The sequence below is a fragment of the Narcine bancroftii genome, chromosome 7, assembly GCF_036971445.1.
Source record: "Narcine bancroftii isolate sNarBan1 chromosome 7, sNarBan1.hap1, whole genome shotgun sequence".
Taxonomy (NCBI): Eukaryota; Metazoa; Chordata; class Chondrichthyes; order Torpediniformes; family Narcinidae; genus Narcine; species Narcine bancroftii.
This window is the reverse complement of record NC_091475.1, coordinates 194,091,085-194,110,676: the sequence shown is the minus strand read 5'-3', so window position 1 is coordinate 194,110,676 and position 19,592 is coordinate 194,091,085. Positions and strand designations below refer to the sequence as shown.

The window sequence follows — 19,592 nt, the reverse complement described above, 5'->3', positions numbered from 1 at the left end:
GGGGTGCTTGATGGCTATGAGCCTGGAGTTTAGAAGAATGAGAGGGATATCATCGAGACATTACGAATATTGAAAGGGCTGGATAGAGTGGATGTGGAGAAGAGGTTTCAGTGCTGGGAGAGTCTCAGATCTGAGGACACAGCCTCAAAATAAATAGATGTCCTTTTCTAATAGAGATGAGGAGAAATTTCTTCAGTCAGAAAATGGTGAATCGATGAGATTTGTTGCCACAGACAGCTGTGGAAACCAAGTCAGTGGGTCAGTTTAAAGCAAAGGTTGATCGGTTCTTGATTAATAAGCACGTCAAAGGTTATGGGGAGAAGGCAGGAGAATGGGGATGAAAGGAAAAATACATCTGCCATGATTTAAAAGGCAGAAGGGCTGAATGGCCTAATTCCACTCCCAAGTCTCATGGTCTATATCATGCACGTCGAACGAACCAAAGACTTGTTGATCCGAACCAAGGCTTTTATAAACTAAAAGACTGGAGCATATCACAAATAGGTCGACCAGTCCAGAATGACCTGGTCTGGCTAGGAGCAATCCTTTAAGACCTGCCAGTAGGTGTGGCTACACTCTCAGCCAATCACAGTCATCCTACACTACCATCTGTACATATACACATTGGTGATAGAATCCGTATTATCACAGTCTAATACCTAAATTCCCCTACAGGTTTTTGATGTACAAGGCCACATGCCAAAACAGCTAATTCATAAAATGTGAGGCAATAAAGGGGGCAAAGCAAATAGTTCGTATATTTTTCTAATCATGAGTATAAAGTTAACAGCTGTTCTTTTACAGTCTTGTAATGTGTTTTAGAAACTTTATACTGGCATCTCTTGCGCAGAAGTGAACAAAACCTATGTTGCTCAAGATTTCATTATTTTAAAGATCACAAGTTCACAAGTTAAAGGGACAGAAACAGACCACTAGGCCCATCGAGTCTCTTCTGTGACTCTACAAAGCTGAACTATGCTCACACCTAGTTCCAATTTCCAGCCTTTTCCCCAGATCCCTTCATATTCTTACTAATGAGACGCTTATTTGTTTCCTGTTTAAATACTCCCAGTGATCTGGCCTCCACTGGTCTGTGTGGCAGTGAGTTCCACAGATCCACAACCCTCTGACTAAAGAAGTTCTTCCTCCTCTCTGTTTTAATTGGATAACTTCTAATTTTAAGACTATGACCCCTTGTCCTCGATTCACCCATCAAGGGAAACATCTTATCCGCATCCTCTCTGTCAAAACCTTTCAATATTTGAAATGTCTTTATGAGATCCCCCTCATTCTCCTATACTCCAACGAATACAACCCAAGAACATTCCCCATACACCAGCCCCGGCATTTCAGGATTCATCCTAGTAAATCTCCTCTGCAGCCTCTCCAATAACATCACGTCCTTTCTAAGATAGGGGGCACAAAAATGTGCACAGTACTGCAAATGGGATCTCACCAGTGCCCCATAAAGTCTCATTAACACCTCTCTACTCTTATACACTATACCTCTTGAAATGAATACTAGCATAGCATTTGCCTTCTTCACTACCAATCCCACCTGGGCATTAAGTTTTAGATTTCCCTTCACAAGGACGCCCAGATCTCTTTGCACCTCCCAGGACTGAACTTTTTACCCATCCAGATAGTTCTCTGCCTGTTTAGTTCCACTGTCAAAATGTAGAACCGAACACTTCTCAACATTGCCCAGTCTCCCCATCTGTCTATATCCTTCAGCAATTTTACAGTTTCTTCAATAGTTCCTGCTCCGCCACCTATCTTGGAAATTTGGCCACAAAACCATTCATTCTCCAATCCAAATCGTTAATATAAATTGTAAACAGCTGCGGCCCCAAGACCGACCCCTCCGGTAAACCGCTTGTTACAGGTATATCAGACATGTGATAAGAATGATGCTCAACCAAAAACTAAATAAAATATTTGTATCTTGTTTAATGACTACAAACACCTTAAGGCACTTTAGAAATTGGCATCAGCCTGTGTCTATAAAATGCACAATATCTCACAGTTTTATCAGTCGTTGCTTGCGACACAGCCTCCGCTGAACTTGTCTTGCTAGTAGCTGGCACTTGGGTAAGATTCCCTATCCAATCAACTGCTGATGCTATTGACTGGGAACTAACAGGAACAGCTTTCTCCTGCCAAACATCCATTTCTTCAGTAGCCCTGTAGTGCATTGTAACCAAAAATGAACAGATTAGAAATTTGAGCACTGAATTAATATCACAGTTGATAATAATAATGAACTTATAGTCAAAAACATTGTACAATTTGCTCTGAAATTCTTTTGCTGGTGAAAGGTGAGGGTCCAATTACTGTCACATAATACTACATTTAGCATGCAACATGCATGAAATTCTTTAACTTTGTCTACCATAAAGAAGACAGAGATGCCACTTTATCCAGCGCCCCTCACAGAAATAAGGCCCCAGCAAGGAACGAACTCACAACCCCTGGTTTACAAGACCAGTGCTCTAACCACTGAGTTATCGGATCCTCTCTTTTGTAACTGGTACTTCATTAAAAAAAAATGAAAATACTAGAATTAAAAAGACACAATCAAAACAAAAGAGATAATAAATATTCACAGTTCTTCTAGTTCAAAAATTATTTTTTATTTAATTCCTTTTTAAATTGATTTTTACATTTAGACAAAAACCATGGTAACGGGGCCTTCCAGCCCAAAGTTGAGTCAGATGTAAATAGGGTGGTGAAGAAAGCATTTGATATGATGGGCTTCCTAAATCAGAGTATTGAATACAGGAGTTGGGATGTCATGTTGAAGTTCTACAAGGCATTGGTGAGGCCTAATTTGGAATATTGTGTGGAGTTTTTATAGGAAGGATATAAACAGAATAGAGAGTGTGCAAAGGAGATTTGCAAGAATGCTGCCTGAGTTTCAGGGTTTGAATTACAGGGAAGGGTTGAGCAGACTGGGATTTTATTCCCTGGAGTATACAAGATTGAGAGGTGATTTGATAGAGGTATTTAAAATTGAGGGGGGAACAGATAGAGTCAATTTGGACAGGTTTTTTCCGTTGAGAGTGGGGGAGTTTTAGGCAAGAGGATTATGGATTGAGATTGAAGGGGGAAAAGTTTAGGGGAAACGAGAGGGAGAATTTCTTCACTGAAGTTGGTGGGAGTGTGGAATGAGCTTCTAGCCGAAGTGGTAGATGCAGGTTCAATTTTACTATTTGAGGAAAAGTTGGATAGGTACATGGATGAGAGAGGTATAGAGGGTTATGGGCCGGATGCGGGTCAATGGGACTAGGTGGGAGAAGGTGTTTGGCATGGACTAGAAGGGCTGAACTGGCCTGTTTCTGTGCTGTGATTGTTATATGGTTATATGTTATATGTTATATGGTTATGAGCCCATGCTGCTCAAATACCCCAAATGACCTCCAGTCCCCATACGTTTTGAAAGGTGGGAGAAAACCGGGGAGACTGGAGGAAACACGCGCAGACACATGGAGAGCGTACAAACGCCTTACAGAGTGCGGATCCAAACCTGGATCTCTGGTGCTGTAAAAATGTTGCACTAACCACTACATTAACAGTGCCACCCAAGAGACTTAGTAATAGTGCAGACAGTCCTTTTATGGCACTGGTGCACACCCTGATTAAGTTGGTCAAATCTCTAAGGGGATCAAAATATATTCTTGTTGCTACCTAGTGGCTACATTTTTTTTCTTTTTTTAAAAATTTCTCTCAACGTTTACCACAATGCTATTGCTTTGGTTCCTCAGTACGAAATCCCAACAGTCAAGTCAAGTTTATTGTCATCCAACTGCACAGGTTCAACCTGATGAAACAGTGTTCTCCGGTCCAGTGCAAAACATGCAGACACACAACTAGACATAACACACATACAGACTTGAGGAGGTAAAATACATATGCAGGACAAGTATTCATGCATACAAATAAATATTGTTTGGGAAATATGAGAATCTTGGATGGTTCCTGTAAGCAATTCATTTGGTCGTTCAGCATTCTCACTGCTCACAAGAAGAAGCTGTTCCTCAGCCTGGAGGTGCTGGCTCTAATACTCCTGTACCTCTTTCCCGACGGGAGCAGCTGAAAGATGCTGTGTGTGGGATGGTAGGCGTCCTCAATGATTTTGCGCACCATCTTCAGGCAACAATCTCAGTAGATCACAACAGTTGGGGGTTGGAGGGGGAAGGGGGAGGGAAGAGGAGACTCCAGTGATCCTCTTTGCCAGTCTTATCAGGGTTTTTGGTATCAGGGTTAGGAAAAGATTCAGCTCAGGCTATTGCAATTGTGGCCAGAAGTTCAAATGTTCTCAGCCTCACATCAGCAAATGTAATGAGACACCTATCAGCCCAATGCTAATCTTAAATCTTAAGGGCATTACCATTACCCATCCACACACCATGCATTCTTTGTTATTATGGCTGTGCTTTGGGAATCTCGTAGTGTTTTTTTATATTTTTTTTTCTGTAGCACATTCCATAATTGTACTGTACAAATTTATAATCCCTGAAAAATCAATTAAAAATATTTTAAAAATAAAGAAAATGAACGATTAGAAGGGGTGAAAATTTATGAAATTCAAATTGTAGGTAAATAATGGACAGCGAGTCACCAACCCATAGGCCACAATCACACTGGACTTGGCTCAATGACCAATTGATGCTGGCAATTCCAGAAAGGGGAGATGAATAAAAGTGACCCTCTGCCCTAGAGTGTCCTCCTGTGAAGTGGAACCATCTGCAAACATCCACTAGACCTTCAGAGGCAGATTCTTAGCCCTCATCCCCATTTTGCCCTGATTACTGTTTGTCGCTTCACAGTTCAATACAAGTTCTAGAGAAGCTAAGTCAAATTTTTTTGAAAATTAAAAAAAAATAATTTAAAGCTTCTTAAATTACAAGAAATTAATTTGGAGTTTTAAGATAATGAAAAATAAACAAACCATAGGCCTGCACTGGCCTCCCCATTCATGAATGGTGATCCCATTCCATTGAATGGGCTGCTTGCGGGTAGCCATTCCTGACAAATCTAGTTCAGTAGGAAAGGCAGAGAAGCAGCTCTGTTCGGAGAGAAAGGCCCTGTGGTATGGCCCTGCAGATGTAAGAATTCTGTATCAAGTCAGTTGGCAGGAAAGGATCAGCCACTCTCAGTCAAAACAGGAAGATACTTGTATCAGGGCAATGAAAATACTGAGTCTCCACACAACAGACAATGGATACCACTTGGTTAACTTGTACTCAGGAAGACTCTCGCACTTCAATCAGTGTACATATAATCCAGGCCAACTCGTTCAAGACAATGGGTGGCAATGGTTAGCAGAGTGTTTCACATAACACCATTACAGCGCCAGTGCCCTGGGTTCGAATCCAGCACTGCCTGCAAGGAGTTTGAATGTTCTCCCCATGTCTACGTGGGTTTCCTCCAGTTGCCTTCCACCCTTCAAAATGGTATTGGGATTGGAGGTTTTTGGGCAGCTCTGGCTCGTGGGCCGGAAGGACCCGTTACTGTGCTGTATCTCTAAATTTAACCCTTTGGACTCTGGCCATTCTTAACCTTTCATAATAATATACTCAGACTGAGTCCATGGGTAAACCTTTACAGTACAAATACCAGTACGAACCAGCTGGGTATAAAACCAGACCCAGAAAAACTGGGACAGAGAGTATATGCGCTTGTTGGTCGTCCCGGAAAACTGGGACATGGAGTCCACAGCATTAAAATAAAAATGTCAATGTCACTTTCATGGGGCTTCCAGTCGATGAAATAAAAAAGAGGTTCCATGTGCCCAATCAGATTTTTTTCTTTTTTTTAAACTCTTGGCATTTTTTTTTCCATGCAAGTAACATTCACTCCACAAAATTGCCTAGTACTGAGTGAAAGAGTCTAATCACCTGTCCTTAGAAATCTATGGGATGACATACACAAGTGTGCTGGAGAAACTCAGCAGGTCACGCAGGATCCATAGAAAGGAAAGGGTACACCTGATGAAAGCCCAGGCCCGAGATTTTAGTTACCCTTTCCTTCCTGTGGATGCTGCGTGACCTGCTGAGTTATTCCGCCCATTTGTGCATTGCACTAGACCCCACTCTGCAGACTTTCTTGTTTAACTCAATCACAGAATCTCCCGTCCATCAAGGATCAAAATTGATCGGACACTCAAGTGGATCTGCCAGACAAATACCATTGCTGGAGATCAGGTCAGATGTTGGGTCACCTTTAGGACACGACTCCAACAGCCTAGGCCTTTTCACCATCTAAAGGCAGCAAGTTAGGTTCTTAAGAAACTATTACTTACCTGGATGGCAACAACTCTAAAGAAGCTCGGCACCATCCAGAATAAAGCAGCCCATCCACTATCCTAAATATGCATTCTCTCCACCAGTACCTGCCATACACATGATCTATAAAATGCATTCACCCAGAATTCTCTGGCAGTACCTTCCAAACCAAGAAGGTCAAAGGTGGCAGGCACATGGAAACGCATCCATCACCCACTGATTTTTTTTTCCCAAATTGGACACCATCCCGAGGTGGAACTAATCCCTCAGGTTCAGGTCCTGGAACTCGTGACCTCGCCCTAGAGTCAGAGATATTGCCTCCACTGCAGCAGCTCGGGAAAAAGGCTCACCACTGCCTTCTCAAAGGCATTTGAGGTTGAGAAATAAACACTGGTCTTGCCAGCAGTGTTCATATATCAAAAATAAACTATAGAAAAAATTGCTCCATGCAAAATGGTTTGCGTCTACATGACGGTAACAGTAATTCAAGCTAATTCGCTATACATGTAGTCATTTGAGAAGTTTGCAAGAAATTTGAGGCACAAACTTGGTATAGATAACACAAGCCAAAGATAATGAATCAACAATTCCTGATAATTAATCTAAAACTGAAAACACTGCTGCTGGTCTGAACCTGGGAGAGCAAGGAGCAGAGACACAGCACTACTCTGCAGGGTCTAACTGCCCAGATCTGATTCCAATGGCTTCGTACAGGCTTTACACGACCTGTTAAATAAACTGACAGTTTTTGTTTTAGATTCCTGCAACTATGGGATCTGTACCCAGGATGGCAGCACCTGTGCTGGGCAGTTGCAGACTCCAAGGGAGCGCATCAGAAATAGGGAGAACATCCTGCCCACCCTGTTGAGAAGGAGAGGCATACAAAATGAATCTACAGAATGGTGACCACGGCAGCAGACTTGCAAGGGGCTCAGCGGCTAAAGAACCCACAGAGGCCGTGCACAGTTGATAATTTGTGATCGAAGGACTCACACAGGCTGTGGGCTGCTGGAGAGTGACTCATGTGAACCAGGTATCAGAACCAGGATTCAAGAAGGTGCTAAGGACAATAAGTGCTCCGAACGAGCCTTGGGCGCTGAAGGCTTCCGGATCACATTGGAGCTTTGGATCTGGAGCTCAGGGTTCTGCCTGACTTCAGAGGCCATGGGAGGGTTGGAGGTGAATCCACAGACACTCATCACACTGGCACTTTATCCCAGTAATTAACTGCCAATATACTGATTAACATGCCAGTGTGAACCCTCGCGAATTGGCATGCAGGCATCAGATCACCCCAGTGATGGACCGACTAGGTAGGATGTATCATCCCCAGGGCGATCTGATGCCTGTGTGCCAGTTCGTCCAGTGTGAAAGGGACAGGAGGTATCCTGGGATCAGTTAGTGTGGATAAGTGCCCCTCTCCCCTGGGATGCCTTTTGGTGAGTGTGAAAGGACGCAGAGAATCGGTTAACAGTGGTCCAGTGTGAACGGCAAAAATGGCTTCTTTAACCAGTTCATTGAACAGCCAATTTACTGGTTCGCCAGTGTGAAAAGGTAGTGTCTCCATTGTTTGTTTGCCTTATGGCAGACAAAAGCTGAAGTATATCATGTATATTACATTTTTAATGTACATGACAATAAAAGGAATCTTTGAATCAATGCATTGAATTATAACTCAATGATTTTGTAGTATCAATGTCCTTTTCATTGGTTACAACAATTTTGGAAAGGTATTCAATCTGTATTTAATAATCTATATAATCTTCATATTGTATTAGACCCTGATATATTTTTATTAGGGAATATGCAACCGTTGATTGATTTAGAATTAGATAATTACCAGATCTCTTTTATTTACTTAGCGCTGGCAGTGGCCAAGAAATGTATAGCGATTACTTGGAAGAATAGAAATGTATTGTCTTTAGATAGGTGGTATTCAGAGATGAAGTTTTGTTTGGTTATGGAAAGAATATCTTTTTCTACACAAGATAAGATGTCTTTTTACGAGTTAAAGTCGACCCCATTTATTGATTAGATACAATTTAAATAAGTTTGAATTCATCATTTTTTTTTCTTTAAAAAAACTTATTTTTTCTATATATATGTTTTCTTTTTTTTCTTTCATTTTTTTTAGTTTCTTTTTATTAGTTGGTTTTTTTTTGTTTAAGTTCTTTTTGTTTTTGTTTTTTCATATATATTCTTATATAATAAAAAATTTTTGGATTAATAATTAATACTTAATTAATTTTTTTATATATATCGATCTTTTTTTAAGATATATATTTTTTATTTTTTTTATTATACTAATAGTATTAATTCTTCACTCTTTATCGTGGGGGTGGGGAGGGGGGTTTAGGGGTTAAAAATAGTTTTTTTTTAGTCTTAGTTTTTAGTTGTTAGGGGGAGATGCCGAGATTGGTATTGTATTAACTATGTTACTTTGTACTTGTATTACTTTATTTTGTATTTTTTCTGTACGTGAATTACTTACTTTCTTCATATGTTAAAATTAATAAATAAAGTTTCGAAAAAAAATGTCCTTTTCATTAAAAGTTTAATAACACAAATTCAGATGTTTCCTCACAATGGAAGATATGACACACACACAAAGTGCACATTTAGAGGCAGCAACAAAACTGTAACTGGTTAAACATATTAGGATAAAAATAACTCAAAACAAACAGCAAGCCAGAGGCTTACCATAAATGTTCCAACACAAAGAGAGGGTGATATGCTCACTGTGATTAACTAAGGGAGCCTGGCGTTAGTTTACGTTGATGCTGTTGCAGGGTCAAGACTGATATTTTCCGCATGGTGGGAGTTCTTGCAGCATTTTAGGTGTACCCATTTTAGGTGTACCCATTTTAGGTGTACCCATTTTTCATGCAATTAAGAAAGATGCCAGAGTCATTGTGCAGCACAGGAGGGGAAAGATTGAGACTGGGTCCAGGAAGGTCAAAGGGAGAAGGGTCGATTGTCAAGTCTCCAATCTGAATCTTGGTTTAGAGGCACGGGAGATCAGAGCCAGAGGTGGGGTGGGCAACAAGGATGGGGGTTGGCAGACGTGAAAGGATAAATGGGGCATGCAGGAACAATGCGCTAGGAGCCTCGGGTGGGTGGGAGCCAGTGAGAGAGATGACCAATGTTTGGAGGTTTTGGGGATAAGGGTGCAGTCAGAGCGAGCTAGGTGGGAAGGGGGTCAGAAACGAGACTGTCTAGAGATCTAATGATTGGTGCCTGGAGCGAGGAGGACCTTGTACGAGATCTCAAATTTTCTGTCAGGATAGAAGCCAATGTAGGTGCAGGAAGGCAGCCAGATGCTGAAGAGGAGAAGAGCTAACTTAGCTGAAAATGAATAAATAGGACCAACTTAAATGAGAGTCGTAATATTATGCTAGGACCTGGTATTGGAGACCACTTTTAAATTGTACTACAGCCTCTACAAATGCATGATTAAAAAGCAATTGCTCTCAGAACAATGTGGTCTCATTTCCCAGGGATGACATCACCTCACGTTGATGTCACGCAAGCTCAGCATCCAATAAGCTTCATTAACTGCTTCACAACCGTTCAATATTCTTTTATTGTTATGTAATAGCATAGAACAAGCAATATTACACAAAATTGCCTTCTGTCTATTGCAAGGCAGACAAAGAGTTCTCATTAGTGTTGCCCAGCACCACTTGCAATATGAGAGAAAGAGAGACCCTTCAGTCACCAAGAGTCCATAGATTCACCTCCAGCACTCCTATAGCCTCTAGACCACACATGTCAAACTCAGGCCCGCGGGCCAAATTTGGCCCGTGATATAATTATATTTGGCCCGCAAGATCATATCAAATATGTATTAGAGCTGGCCCGCTGGCCGCCCCGCCAGTATAGCGCATGCACAGCTAATACTACAAATCCCAGAATGCTTTGCAAATGCGTTGGTGTCAGCCCGCTAATCGCCCCCTCCTCCTCTCTTTACTTTCATTAGCGTCTGCGACCTGTTGCCTAACTCACATGTAATAAACCCCTTACGAAAAATGGCCAAACGAAAGACAGAAAACAGGACCTTTCAAGACAGGTGGGAGGCAAACTCTGACCCCAAAGTTTGATGAACTTGCATCTAAGAAGAGATGCCAAGTATCTGGTTTAGACCCAGATGCATCAGAGTAAATCACAGTGGAGCAAGCTAAGCTTGGATTAATATTTTCTTTGGTTAACTTTGGACTGTTCATAGTTGAAAGATTGGATTTTCATTGAAGCAAGTTGTTATTTTTTTTACTTGTTGGCTTGTGAAAAAAAATACATTTAAAAGGAGCTTAAAGGCTATAGAGAAATATTATTTATTGAATATTTTATTTCTCATTTGTTAATGCTTCTTCTGGAAAGAGTTTAACCAAAACTATTATTAAACATTTATTTTAATAAGAAAAAGTTTAACCTTACATGTTGAAAGAAGAGAAAACATGCAGATGTTGTTGAAAATTTTCAATAAGTATTTAGTTTGGCCCACGACTTAGTCCAAGTTTTTAATTTGAGTTTGACACCCCTGCTCTAGACTCTACGGACTCCTGATCAATCCACATACAACCTGACCTCCAGATCTAAACCTGCAACATGATCAGGAAACCTTCAGCACCCAAGGTCCTTTGGCTCATGGTCTTGTGTTGTAACTTTCAGCTGCATCCCTGATGATTGAGTGGTATTTTTGTCCATTATTCAAGCAGTTTCCTTCATGTGAGATATTACACCAACAAGCAAATGGTCAGGATTTTCGGACTTTTCCCCAATGGATTTAATTTGGAGAACCCATGCTCTGCCACCTTCATAATGTGTCGCTTTAAGATTGAACTATTTATGATGGATCATCTCTGTTCCTTCTTGGCAAAAGGTATCACCTCACATGTTTTCTCTCTTAAAGTCACCTGCTTTGTTTCTGCCTGAATTACCAGAGAAAGAAAGTCTGTGAATGTTGTCTACATGGAATTCAGTAAGGCCATTGACAAGGTCCCACATGGGAGGTTAGTTCAAACTCTAGCTGTCCATGGAGAGGTTGCAAACTGGATTCAAAATTAGCTGAATGGGAGAAGACAGAATGGCAGTGGATGAGTGTTTCTCAGACTGGATGCCTGTAAATAGTAGTGTGTCTCAGGGATCGATGCTGGGACCATTGTTGTTTGTTGTCTGGATGATAATGTGGGAAATTGGATCAGCAAGTTTGCTGATGAACTAAGATTGGAGGCGTTGTGGACAGCAAGGAAGGCTTTCAAAGCTTGCAGAGGGATCTGGACCAAATGGAAAAATGGGTCAGAAAATGGCAGATGGAACTTAATGCTGACAAGTGTGAGGTGTTGTATTTTCGAAGGACAAACCAAGGTAGGACATACATGGTAAATGGTAGGGTGCGGAGGAACAAAGGGATCTGGGAATACAGATACATAATTCCCTGAAAATGGCATCACAGGTAGACATGTTTGTACAGAAATCTTTTGGCATCAAAGTATTGAATATAGGAGTTGGGATGCTATGGAGAGATTGTATTATACATTGTTGAGGTCAAATTTGGAGTATTGTGTATAGTTCTGGTCACCAAAAAACAGGAAGGATATCAGTAAGATCAAAAGAATGCAGAAAAGATTTACTAGGATGTTGCCGAGTCTTCAGGAGTTGAGTTACAGGGAAAGATTAAACAGGCTGGAACATTATTCCTTAGATCATAGAAGAATGAGGGGAGATTTGATAGAGGTTTTCAAAATTATGAGGGGAATGGACACAGTAAATGCAAGTATGGTCTTTCCACTTAGGTCAGGAGAGATAAATATGAAAGGACATGGCTTTAAGGTGAAAGATTTAGGGGGAATATTCAGGGTAACTTCTTCACTCAGAGAGTGGTGTGAGTTTAGGACAAGCTGCCATCTGATGTGGTAAATGCAGGCTCATACTCAAGTTTTAAGAATAAATTGGTTAGATACATGGATGGGAGAGGTCTGGATGGTTATGGAATGGGTGCAGGTCAGTGGGTCTAGAGGAATGGTGTTTCGGCACAATCTAGAATGGCCTGTTTTCTGTGCTGTTCTAGGACACAAAATTGGTTTGATCCTGCCTACTGGCATTTGTAAAGATGCTCCTATTAACAAAACTATGTTTGTTTATTTATTTATTTTCATATATAAATCCTGTGCATGTATTGTTTGACTGTGTGTGTGTTATGTCTGGTTGTGTGTCTGGGTGTTTTGCACCAAGCAGAGAACACTATTTCTTCAGGTTACACTTGTGCAATTCAGTGATGATAAACTTGATTTGACTTGATAATGGCCTTGTGGAAGTCATTCCTAGCCTTCTCGTAACAGGAGGTGGTCACTGAGTTGAATACCTCAGAGTTCGACTTCAGAGGTCAGTGAGCATCTTCATTCAGCGATGGTTTTTGGGTGGGGAAAGCATAGTCCTCTTTGAAATGCAGTCCATCACATACTTGCTAATTTCTCTGTGATGGAGGGGGGGGTGGGGGGAAAATGTCATCTGTTTCCTCGAGCCAGCAATGTATGACTCTTACAACTGAGTCCTTTCACCTTAGCTTCTGCTTGTCAGGACCTAACTGCAGCTTAAATTTTTCACCTCTACAAACCCCTGGCGGGACCACACTTATTGTGTTTGGTTCTGTTCACCTCATTACAGGAAAGATGTGGAAGCTATGGAGAGGGTGCAGAGGAGATTTACCAGGATGTGGGCTGGATTGGAAAGTATCTCTTATGAGGCAAGGTTAGCAGAGCTAGGGCCTTTCTCTTTAGAGCAAAGAAGGATGGGAGATGACAATAGATAGGCTTAGATAAGGTAGGGAGTTGGCACCTTTTTCCTGGGGTGTGGATTGCAAACACCAAAGGACATCTGTATAAGGTGAAGGGAGGAAAGTTTATTTTAAGCAAAGAAAGTTGGTGGAGATTGAAAGAGAGTTAGTGGAGAGAGTTATCAGGGACGGTGGTGGAGATTGCAACAATAGGGGCATTTAAGAGACTCTTAGGCAGGCACATCGATGAAAGAAAAGTAAAGGGTTGTGAAGTCGGGAGGGTTTAGGTTTTTATTTTGGTGGGTATGTATGGGTTGGCACAACATCGTGGGCTGAAGGGCCTGTACCGTGCTGTAAATTCTAAACTCTTGACCCACGAGTTCTCTTGAATGCACTGAAGATGGCAAACAGTGCAACTTTCAGGGATACATCCAGAAAGCAACGTAGTGATTTGCACATTACATTAGGCTTGCGTGGAAATCCCCAATTTTCTGTCAACTTCAAGCAAGATAACAATAATCAGGGATCACTACCACGGCACTAGTACCAGTCCTGCTGCACAACTGACCACTGTGTTTTTTTCATTATTCAGCTGAGCATCTAGCCTGCACAAATCCTATGTACAAGACCTCTCCACGTTCATATATACTACATTTATAATATAGACAATATTATCAATTTATTAATGCACCAGTTTGAAAATTGGCCCCTAATTTGCAATCAGTTTGCCATTCTGTGCCTGTTGATTTTTAAGAGCCATTCTAAGATACTACAGAGCTTTTCATCCAAAGTTTTTTTTTGTTTTACACCAATAATAACCAACAGTGGAGCTTATCAAGGTGATTGGCAGCCTAATTCCGTACTGCCACTCAGGCTAATGGATGCGGGTCAGTGGAACAAGTTAAATTCAGATGCTACCTCTCGGCTTTATGTGCCAGATCATTTTGAGTATATTCCTGTATTGATCGGCCCAGAAGCCATTTTAAAAAATGAGTATTTAGAAATTTAGCAATAGAGTCCAAGCATGTTGTAAATTCAGAGAGTGAAATGAGTTGCTATATTGGAAAATGACATAAAATCAATACAAGAAAAAAAAAATGACTTCACCCGCTCAGTTTTTCACATCTATTTACTAGACACAGGGCAAAATTAGCTGCATTGTTTTGAACAAGTTGACTAATAAGTTCAGTTACAATGTATTTGTCTCTCATTTTGACTTACCTATTTTGCTGTTTCACCCACTGGACGGTCCCAGGGACACAGACAAACTCTGTGTCCTTAAACTCAGATTTAAAGGTGTGTCATGTGCTGTGCTTTGATTTTCGGTCTAGAAAACTCATAACTCTCATCTTATGAAACCATGAACTCTGTTCCTCACCATGGAGTGCACACAAAAATGTGATCCCAGAAAGCTCACATCTTTTTAAAACATTCAATCAAATCACTGGTTGATTTGTGGTCCAACTCCATGTTATTCATCTTATACCTCTTGATATTTTAGTGAACAAAAATGATCAATCTCAGGTTTAAAATGAACAGCTTTTTGTTGACTATCAGCTGTTGTTTGCGGGAGAGATTTCAAAGCTTCCACTGCTCTTTGCCTGCTGAGCTGATTCCTTATTTTAACTTGAGAAATGACTGGCTCTGAATGTCAGACCATGTCACCTCATCTTGCAGTTCCCTACCAGTGGGGAGAGTTTCCATCAGTTTCCCTTGAAAAGTTTAGTTAAATTCCAGCAAATACAATGTTGATTGCATCGTTCCCCTTTTTTAACTTAACTCTTCGAGTTGAGCATCAATGTTATGCTGTCTACAAGATCCGAACACATTTCCGAATCTGTGGTGCAGAGGGCTGAACTCCATGCTGCTCGTGTAATCTTAGTAAAGATGTTGTAATATACTAACTATCCACTTATGCCCATTCTGCCCATCATTCCTGTGATACCTCTCAAATTGCCCCATTTTCCCCCATAGACCTATAGGAATAAGGAAGTAGGTCATTTTCTAAATGTGGAAAGATTCAGACAGTGGAGGTTGAACACGACTTGGGAGTTCCAGTCCAGGATTCCCCAAAGTTAACTTGCAGCTTGAGTCAGTAGTAAGGAAAGTGTGTATATAAGGTTAGCCTTCATTTGAGAAGACTAGAATATTAAAGCCAAAACATAATGCTGAGACATCCTGTGGTTGCGTCACACACCAGAAGATCCTGTACCAAGAAGACTTTCACCTGACATCACCCACTGGTCACTAACTCTAAACTCGCCTGTCACATCAGTGGCAAATGCCTTTTAAAAGACAGAGAAACGCAAAAGCTGTGGATGCTGGAAACTTGAGGAGAAAAAGAATTACTGGAGAAACTCAGCAGGTCAGTCAGCTTCTGTGGTCCAAAAATGAGATGGGTCTGGACCCTTTATCAACACTAGAGCGAAGGGGTGAAATGACCTGTGTAAAGGGGGAAAGAAACTGGGGAAGGGGCCAGAGGCAATAAGGTATAGGACCTATGGTGTGAGAGGTGGCGAGACTGGTAGAGGGAGAGACCATTGGTGAGGTGAGAGGGAAAGAAAACTTAGAGAGAGGGAAATAAAATAATTGAGTATAGGAGTAGATAAAGAAGAGATGGAAACAGTGGATACAAGAGAGTAAGACAGTCAACCAGCATTGTTGGGGAGCTCCAAGATAACCCAGCCTGGAGCTGTGGTACAGACCAAGTCATGGATAGATCAAGGTGGAGGGTTAATAAGAATAAAATGGTTTGTCATAGGATTAGAGTAAAAGTAGGTGCTCAATGGGCCAAAGGGCCTGTTTCCCTACTGCACAATTCTACAAAACAATTGAAGAAGCAAGCCTTTGCTCACCGGATGAGGTTAACGTAAATAAAAGTGTAGCAATGCCTATGAATAATGCGGATTTCTCAAAATTTAAGAAGGAATCACCATTCAGATGCCAAATGCAAGCAATAAGATACCTAGGTATACAAATAAATAAAAATCTCGGCCAACTATATAAACTCAATTATTATCCACTAATGAAAAAATTACAGGACGATTTAGAGCATTGGAAAGATTTACCACTAACACTAATAGGAAGGATAAACTGTATTAAAATGAACATTTTTCCAAGGATATTATACCTATTTCAGGCATTGCCAATACACTTGACAGAGAAATTCTTCAAGGAGTTAAAGAAAATAATAAAGAAATTTTTATGGAAAGGGGGGAAACCGAGGATAGCACTAGATAAATTAACAGAATGGTATAAACAAGGAGGCTTACAACTGCCAAACTTTAAAAATTATTATAGAGCTGCACAATTAAGATACCTATCAGATTTTTATCAAACAAGGGAAAAGCCAGATTGGACTAGATTAGAATTAGATAAAATAGGGGAAAAGATACCTGAACACATATTATATAAATGGGATGAAAAATTGGTACAACATAGAAGTTCTCCAGTATTATATCATCTACTCAGTATTTGGAAGAAGGTTCGTGTAGAAAGAAATAAAACAAATTATCAATTACCAAAACTAATATTGACGCAAAATAAGTTACTCCCTTTTACAATAGATAACCTTTCCTTTAGAGAATGGGAGAAAAAAGGGATCAAAAGAATAGAAAGTTGTTTTTTAGGAAATAGATTATTATCCTTTGAACAAATGAAAGATAAATACAATATAACTCAAGATACAGTGCTGGCATATTACCAATTGAGATCCTACTTGAAGAACAAATTAGGAAGCAGTCTGAGGTTACCAGAGGGAAGTAACTTTGAATATGTGATTACAGATACAATGATAATCAAAAGATTTATAACAAATATGTATATTAAACTGCAAGAAAAGGAGAATGAGGAAACAAATGGTAAAACTAAACAAAAATGGGAACAAGATTTAAATATAAAGATAAAAAAGGAAACATGGGAGAAGTTATGTTCTGGAACGATGAGAAATACAATAAATACGAGGTTACGTATGATACAATTTAACTGGATACACAGGCTAAACATTACACCTCAAAAGTTAAATAAATGGGACCCAACAGTATCTGATAGATGTTTTCGATGTAAAAAAGAAATGGGAACAACAATTCATGCAATCTGGACATGTGAGAAAGTAGAAAAATTTTGGGAAGATCTAAACCAAATATTAACTAAAATTACAGAAAATAAGTAAAGTCTCTTTTGTTATTTGAATCTAAGTTATTTAAGAAGCCTCCCAAGTAACACAGAGACATAACGCTTACCATTCAGAGAGCTATCCTCTCCCCCAACAACTTCTCAGCTTTTTTACTCTTCTGTCCTCCCACCTGTATCCACCAATGGCTTCTTGTCTGTCAGTCTGTGCTTCTTCCCCTGCCCGTTCCCCCTTCTCCCCCACCCCCCTTCCCCCCCCCACTATTTTTTTTAATTCAGGCACCCGTCTGATTTTTGCTCATGATGATAGGATCAGGCCCAAAACATTGGTCACCCTTTACTTCCTATAGATGCCACATGACGCTTTTGTGCATTATACTACAACCCCTACGTCTGCACTCTCCTGTTTAACCCGATCACACAAAAGTGCTGGAGATACTCAACAGATAACGCAACATCCATAGGAGGTAAAAGCTAACCAATGGTTCAGTCTGAGCCCCTCGTCAGGCTCAGGCCCGAAACGCTGGTTAGTTTTTGCTCCCTACAGATACCTGTTGAGTTTCTCAAGCACTTTTGTGTATTGCGCCTGACCCCAGCATCGACAGACTTTCTTGTTTAACTCCAAGCAACTGTTAGATGGCCAGCAACCAATCGCATTCAAAAATTCTCAGAAGTTGCAAACCACAAAATAAAGACTGGCTGCAGAAGCAAAATTGAAGCAGGAGCTAAAATATTGCAAGCATTTTAAAACTAAACAAAAATTATCCAAGGTGTATCATGTTCTGAACGTTATCTTGGAAATTATAGACCTCACAATTTTTTTTCAGGCAAGAGAGATTGTTAAACTGCAATTATGTCTTGGTGTAAAGAGATGGAAGAAAAGATTTTATATCTCTTGTAAAACCTCTTTGGACGACACAGTTGGCATAGTGGTTAGTGCAACGCCTTTACAGCACCAGCGATCAGGACCAGACCTGGGTTCGAATCCCGCGTTGTCTGTAATGAGTTCGTACATTCTCCCCATGTCTGCGTGGGTTTTCTCCGGGGGCTCCGGTTTCCTCCCACCATTCAAAATTGGGATGTAAATTGGACGGCACGGTCTCATAGGGCCGAATTGGCCTGTAACAGTGCTACATAACTAATGTTTTTTTAATTAATTTTAAAAATGATAACATGTCCAAAATAATTTAAATTACTCATAGAAAACAGGGAATCACTACCAGTAACTTTTCCATTTTCTTTACATGCTTAACTATGAATGCACATTCTCCAGAAGCTGTTGTTAGTTAGGCAGTATTATGGCCATGTAATGGTATGGATTGTATGTACTCATTGGCCGGTTAAGGCTCCTCCCCTGTGACCCAGGCCATAAAGGTCGAGCCATCTCTCCCTTCCCTGGCTTGGATCTGGGCCAGCTCAAGTCTTATGTACAATAAAGCCTATTGTTCCCCTCAGTCTTTGTCCTTGTAATTATTGGGGCAACTGGCCAATAGTAACAATTTTGTAAACTGTATAATTCCGTCAAATGAAAACACATACCACGATGTAAAGATGAAGAAGGTACAGAGGGGAAAAAGGGAGGAAAAAAATCAGTCAAAGAAGCAGAAGGATGGGTAAGTCTGCGGATGCCATGAAGGTTGGAGCAGTTGTAGATCAAGCTGAGGGTTGTCGAAGGTTTCAAGAGGATATAGACAGGATGCAGAGTTTGGGTAGAAAAGTAACAGATGGATTTCAATCCAGATAAGTATGAGGTGATGCATTTTGGAAGGACTAACTAGAAGGCCGAGTAGAGGGTTAATGATCAGTTACTTAAGCAAGTGGATGAACAGAGGGACCTTGGGGAGCAAATCCATACATCCCTCAAGGTCACCACACAGGTTGATAGGACAGTTGGGATGCTGGGCTTCATATTGGCGGTTTGAATTCAGGAGAAGGGAGATCATGTTACAACTCTACGAATCTTTGGTGTGACGACATTTAGAGTATTGTGTTCAGTTCTGATCACCTCATTGTGGGAAGGATGTGTACGTTTGGAGAGGGTGTAGAGGAGATTTACCAGGATGCTGCCTGGATTGGGAAACAAGTCTTATGAGGCAAGGTTAACAGAGGTGGGACTTTTCATTTTGGAGCATAGAAGGATGAGAGGAAACTATGCTAGAGGTCTTCAAGATTATGAGAGACATAGATAGGGTGAAGAGCCAGCACCTGTTTCCCAGGGCAGGATCAGTAAACACCAGGGGACATATGTACAAAGTGAAGGGAGGGAAGTTTAGGGGAGACATCAGAGGTAAGTTTTTTTTTACATAGAGGGTTGTGGGTACCTGGAATGCCTTGCTGAGGATGGTGGTGGAGGCTGAAATGTTGGGGCATTTAAGAGACTCTTAGACAGGCACATGGATAAA

The 19,592-nt window shown here is 40.7% G+C and overlaps 1 protein-coding gene across 1 annotated transcript in view; it reads right to left on the bottom strand.

Annotated features, from left to right (window-relative positions):
- LOC138740075 (von Willebrand factor A domain-containing protein 3B-like) overlaps positions 1-19,592 on the bottom strand; it is a 165,628-nt gene that overhangs the window by 138,149 nt on the left and 7,887 nt on the right. The window contains 10 exon segments of the mRNA XM_069892499.1: positions 2,025-2,184; positions 4,073-4,146; positions 4,952-5,100; positions 6,191-6,263; positions 7,070-7,148; positions 7,356-7,496; positions 7,598-7,865; positions 9,525-9,632; positions 15,272-15,344; positions 19,139-19,257. Coding sequence (XP_069748600.1) covers positions 2,025-2,184; positions 4,073-4,146; positions 4,952-5,100; positions 6,191-6,263; positions 7,070-7,148; positions 7,356-7,496; positions 7,598-7,865; positions 9,525-9,632; positions 15,272-15,344; positions 19,139-19,257 — 1,244 coding nt within the window.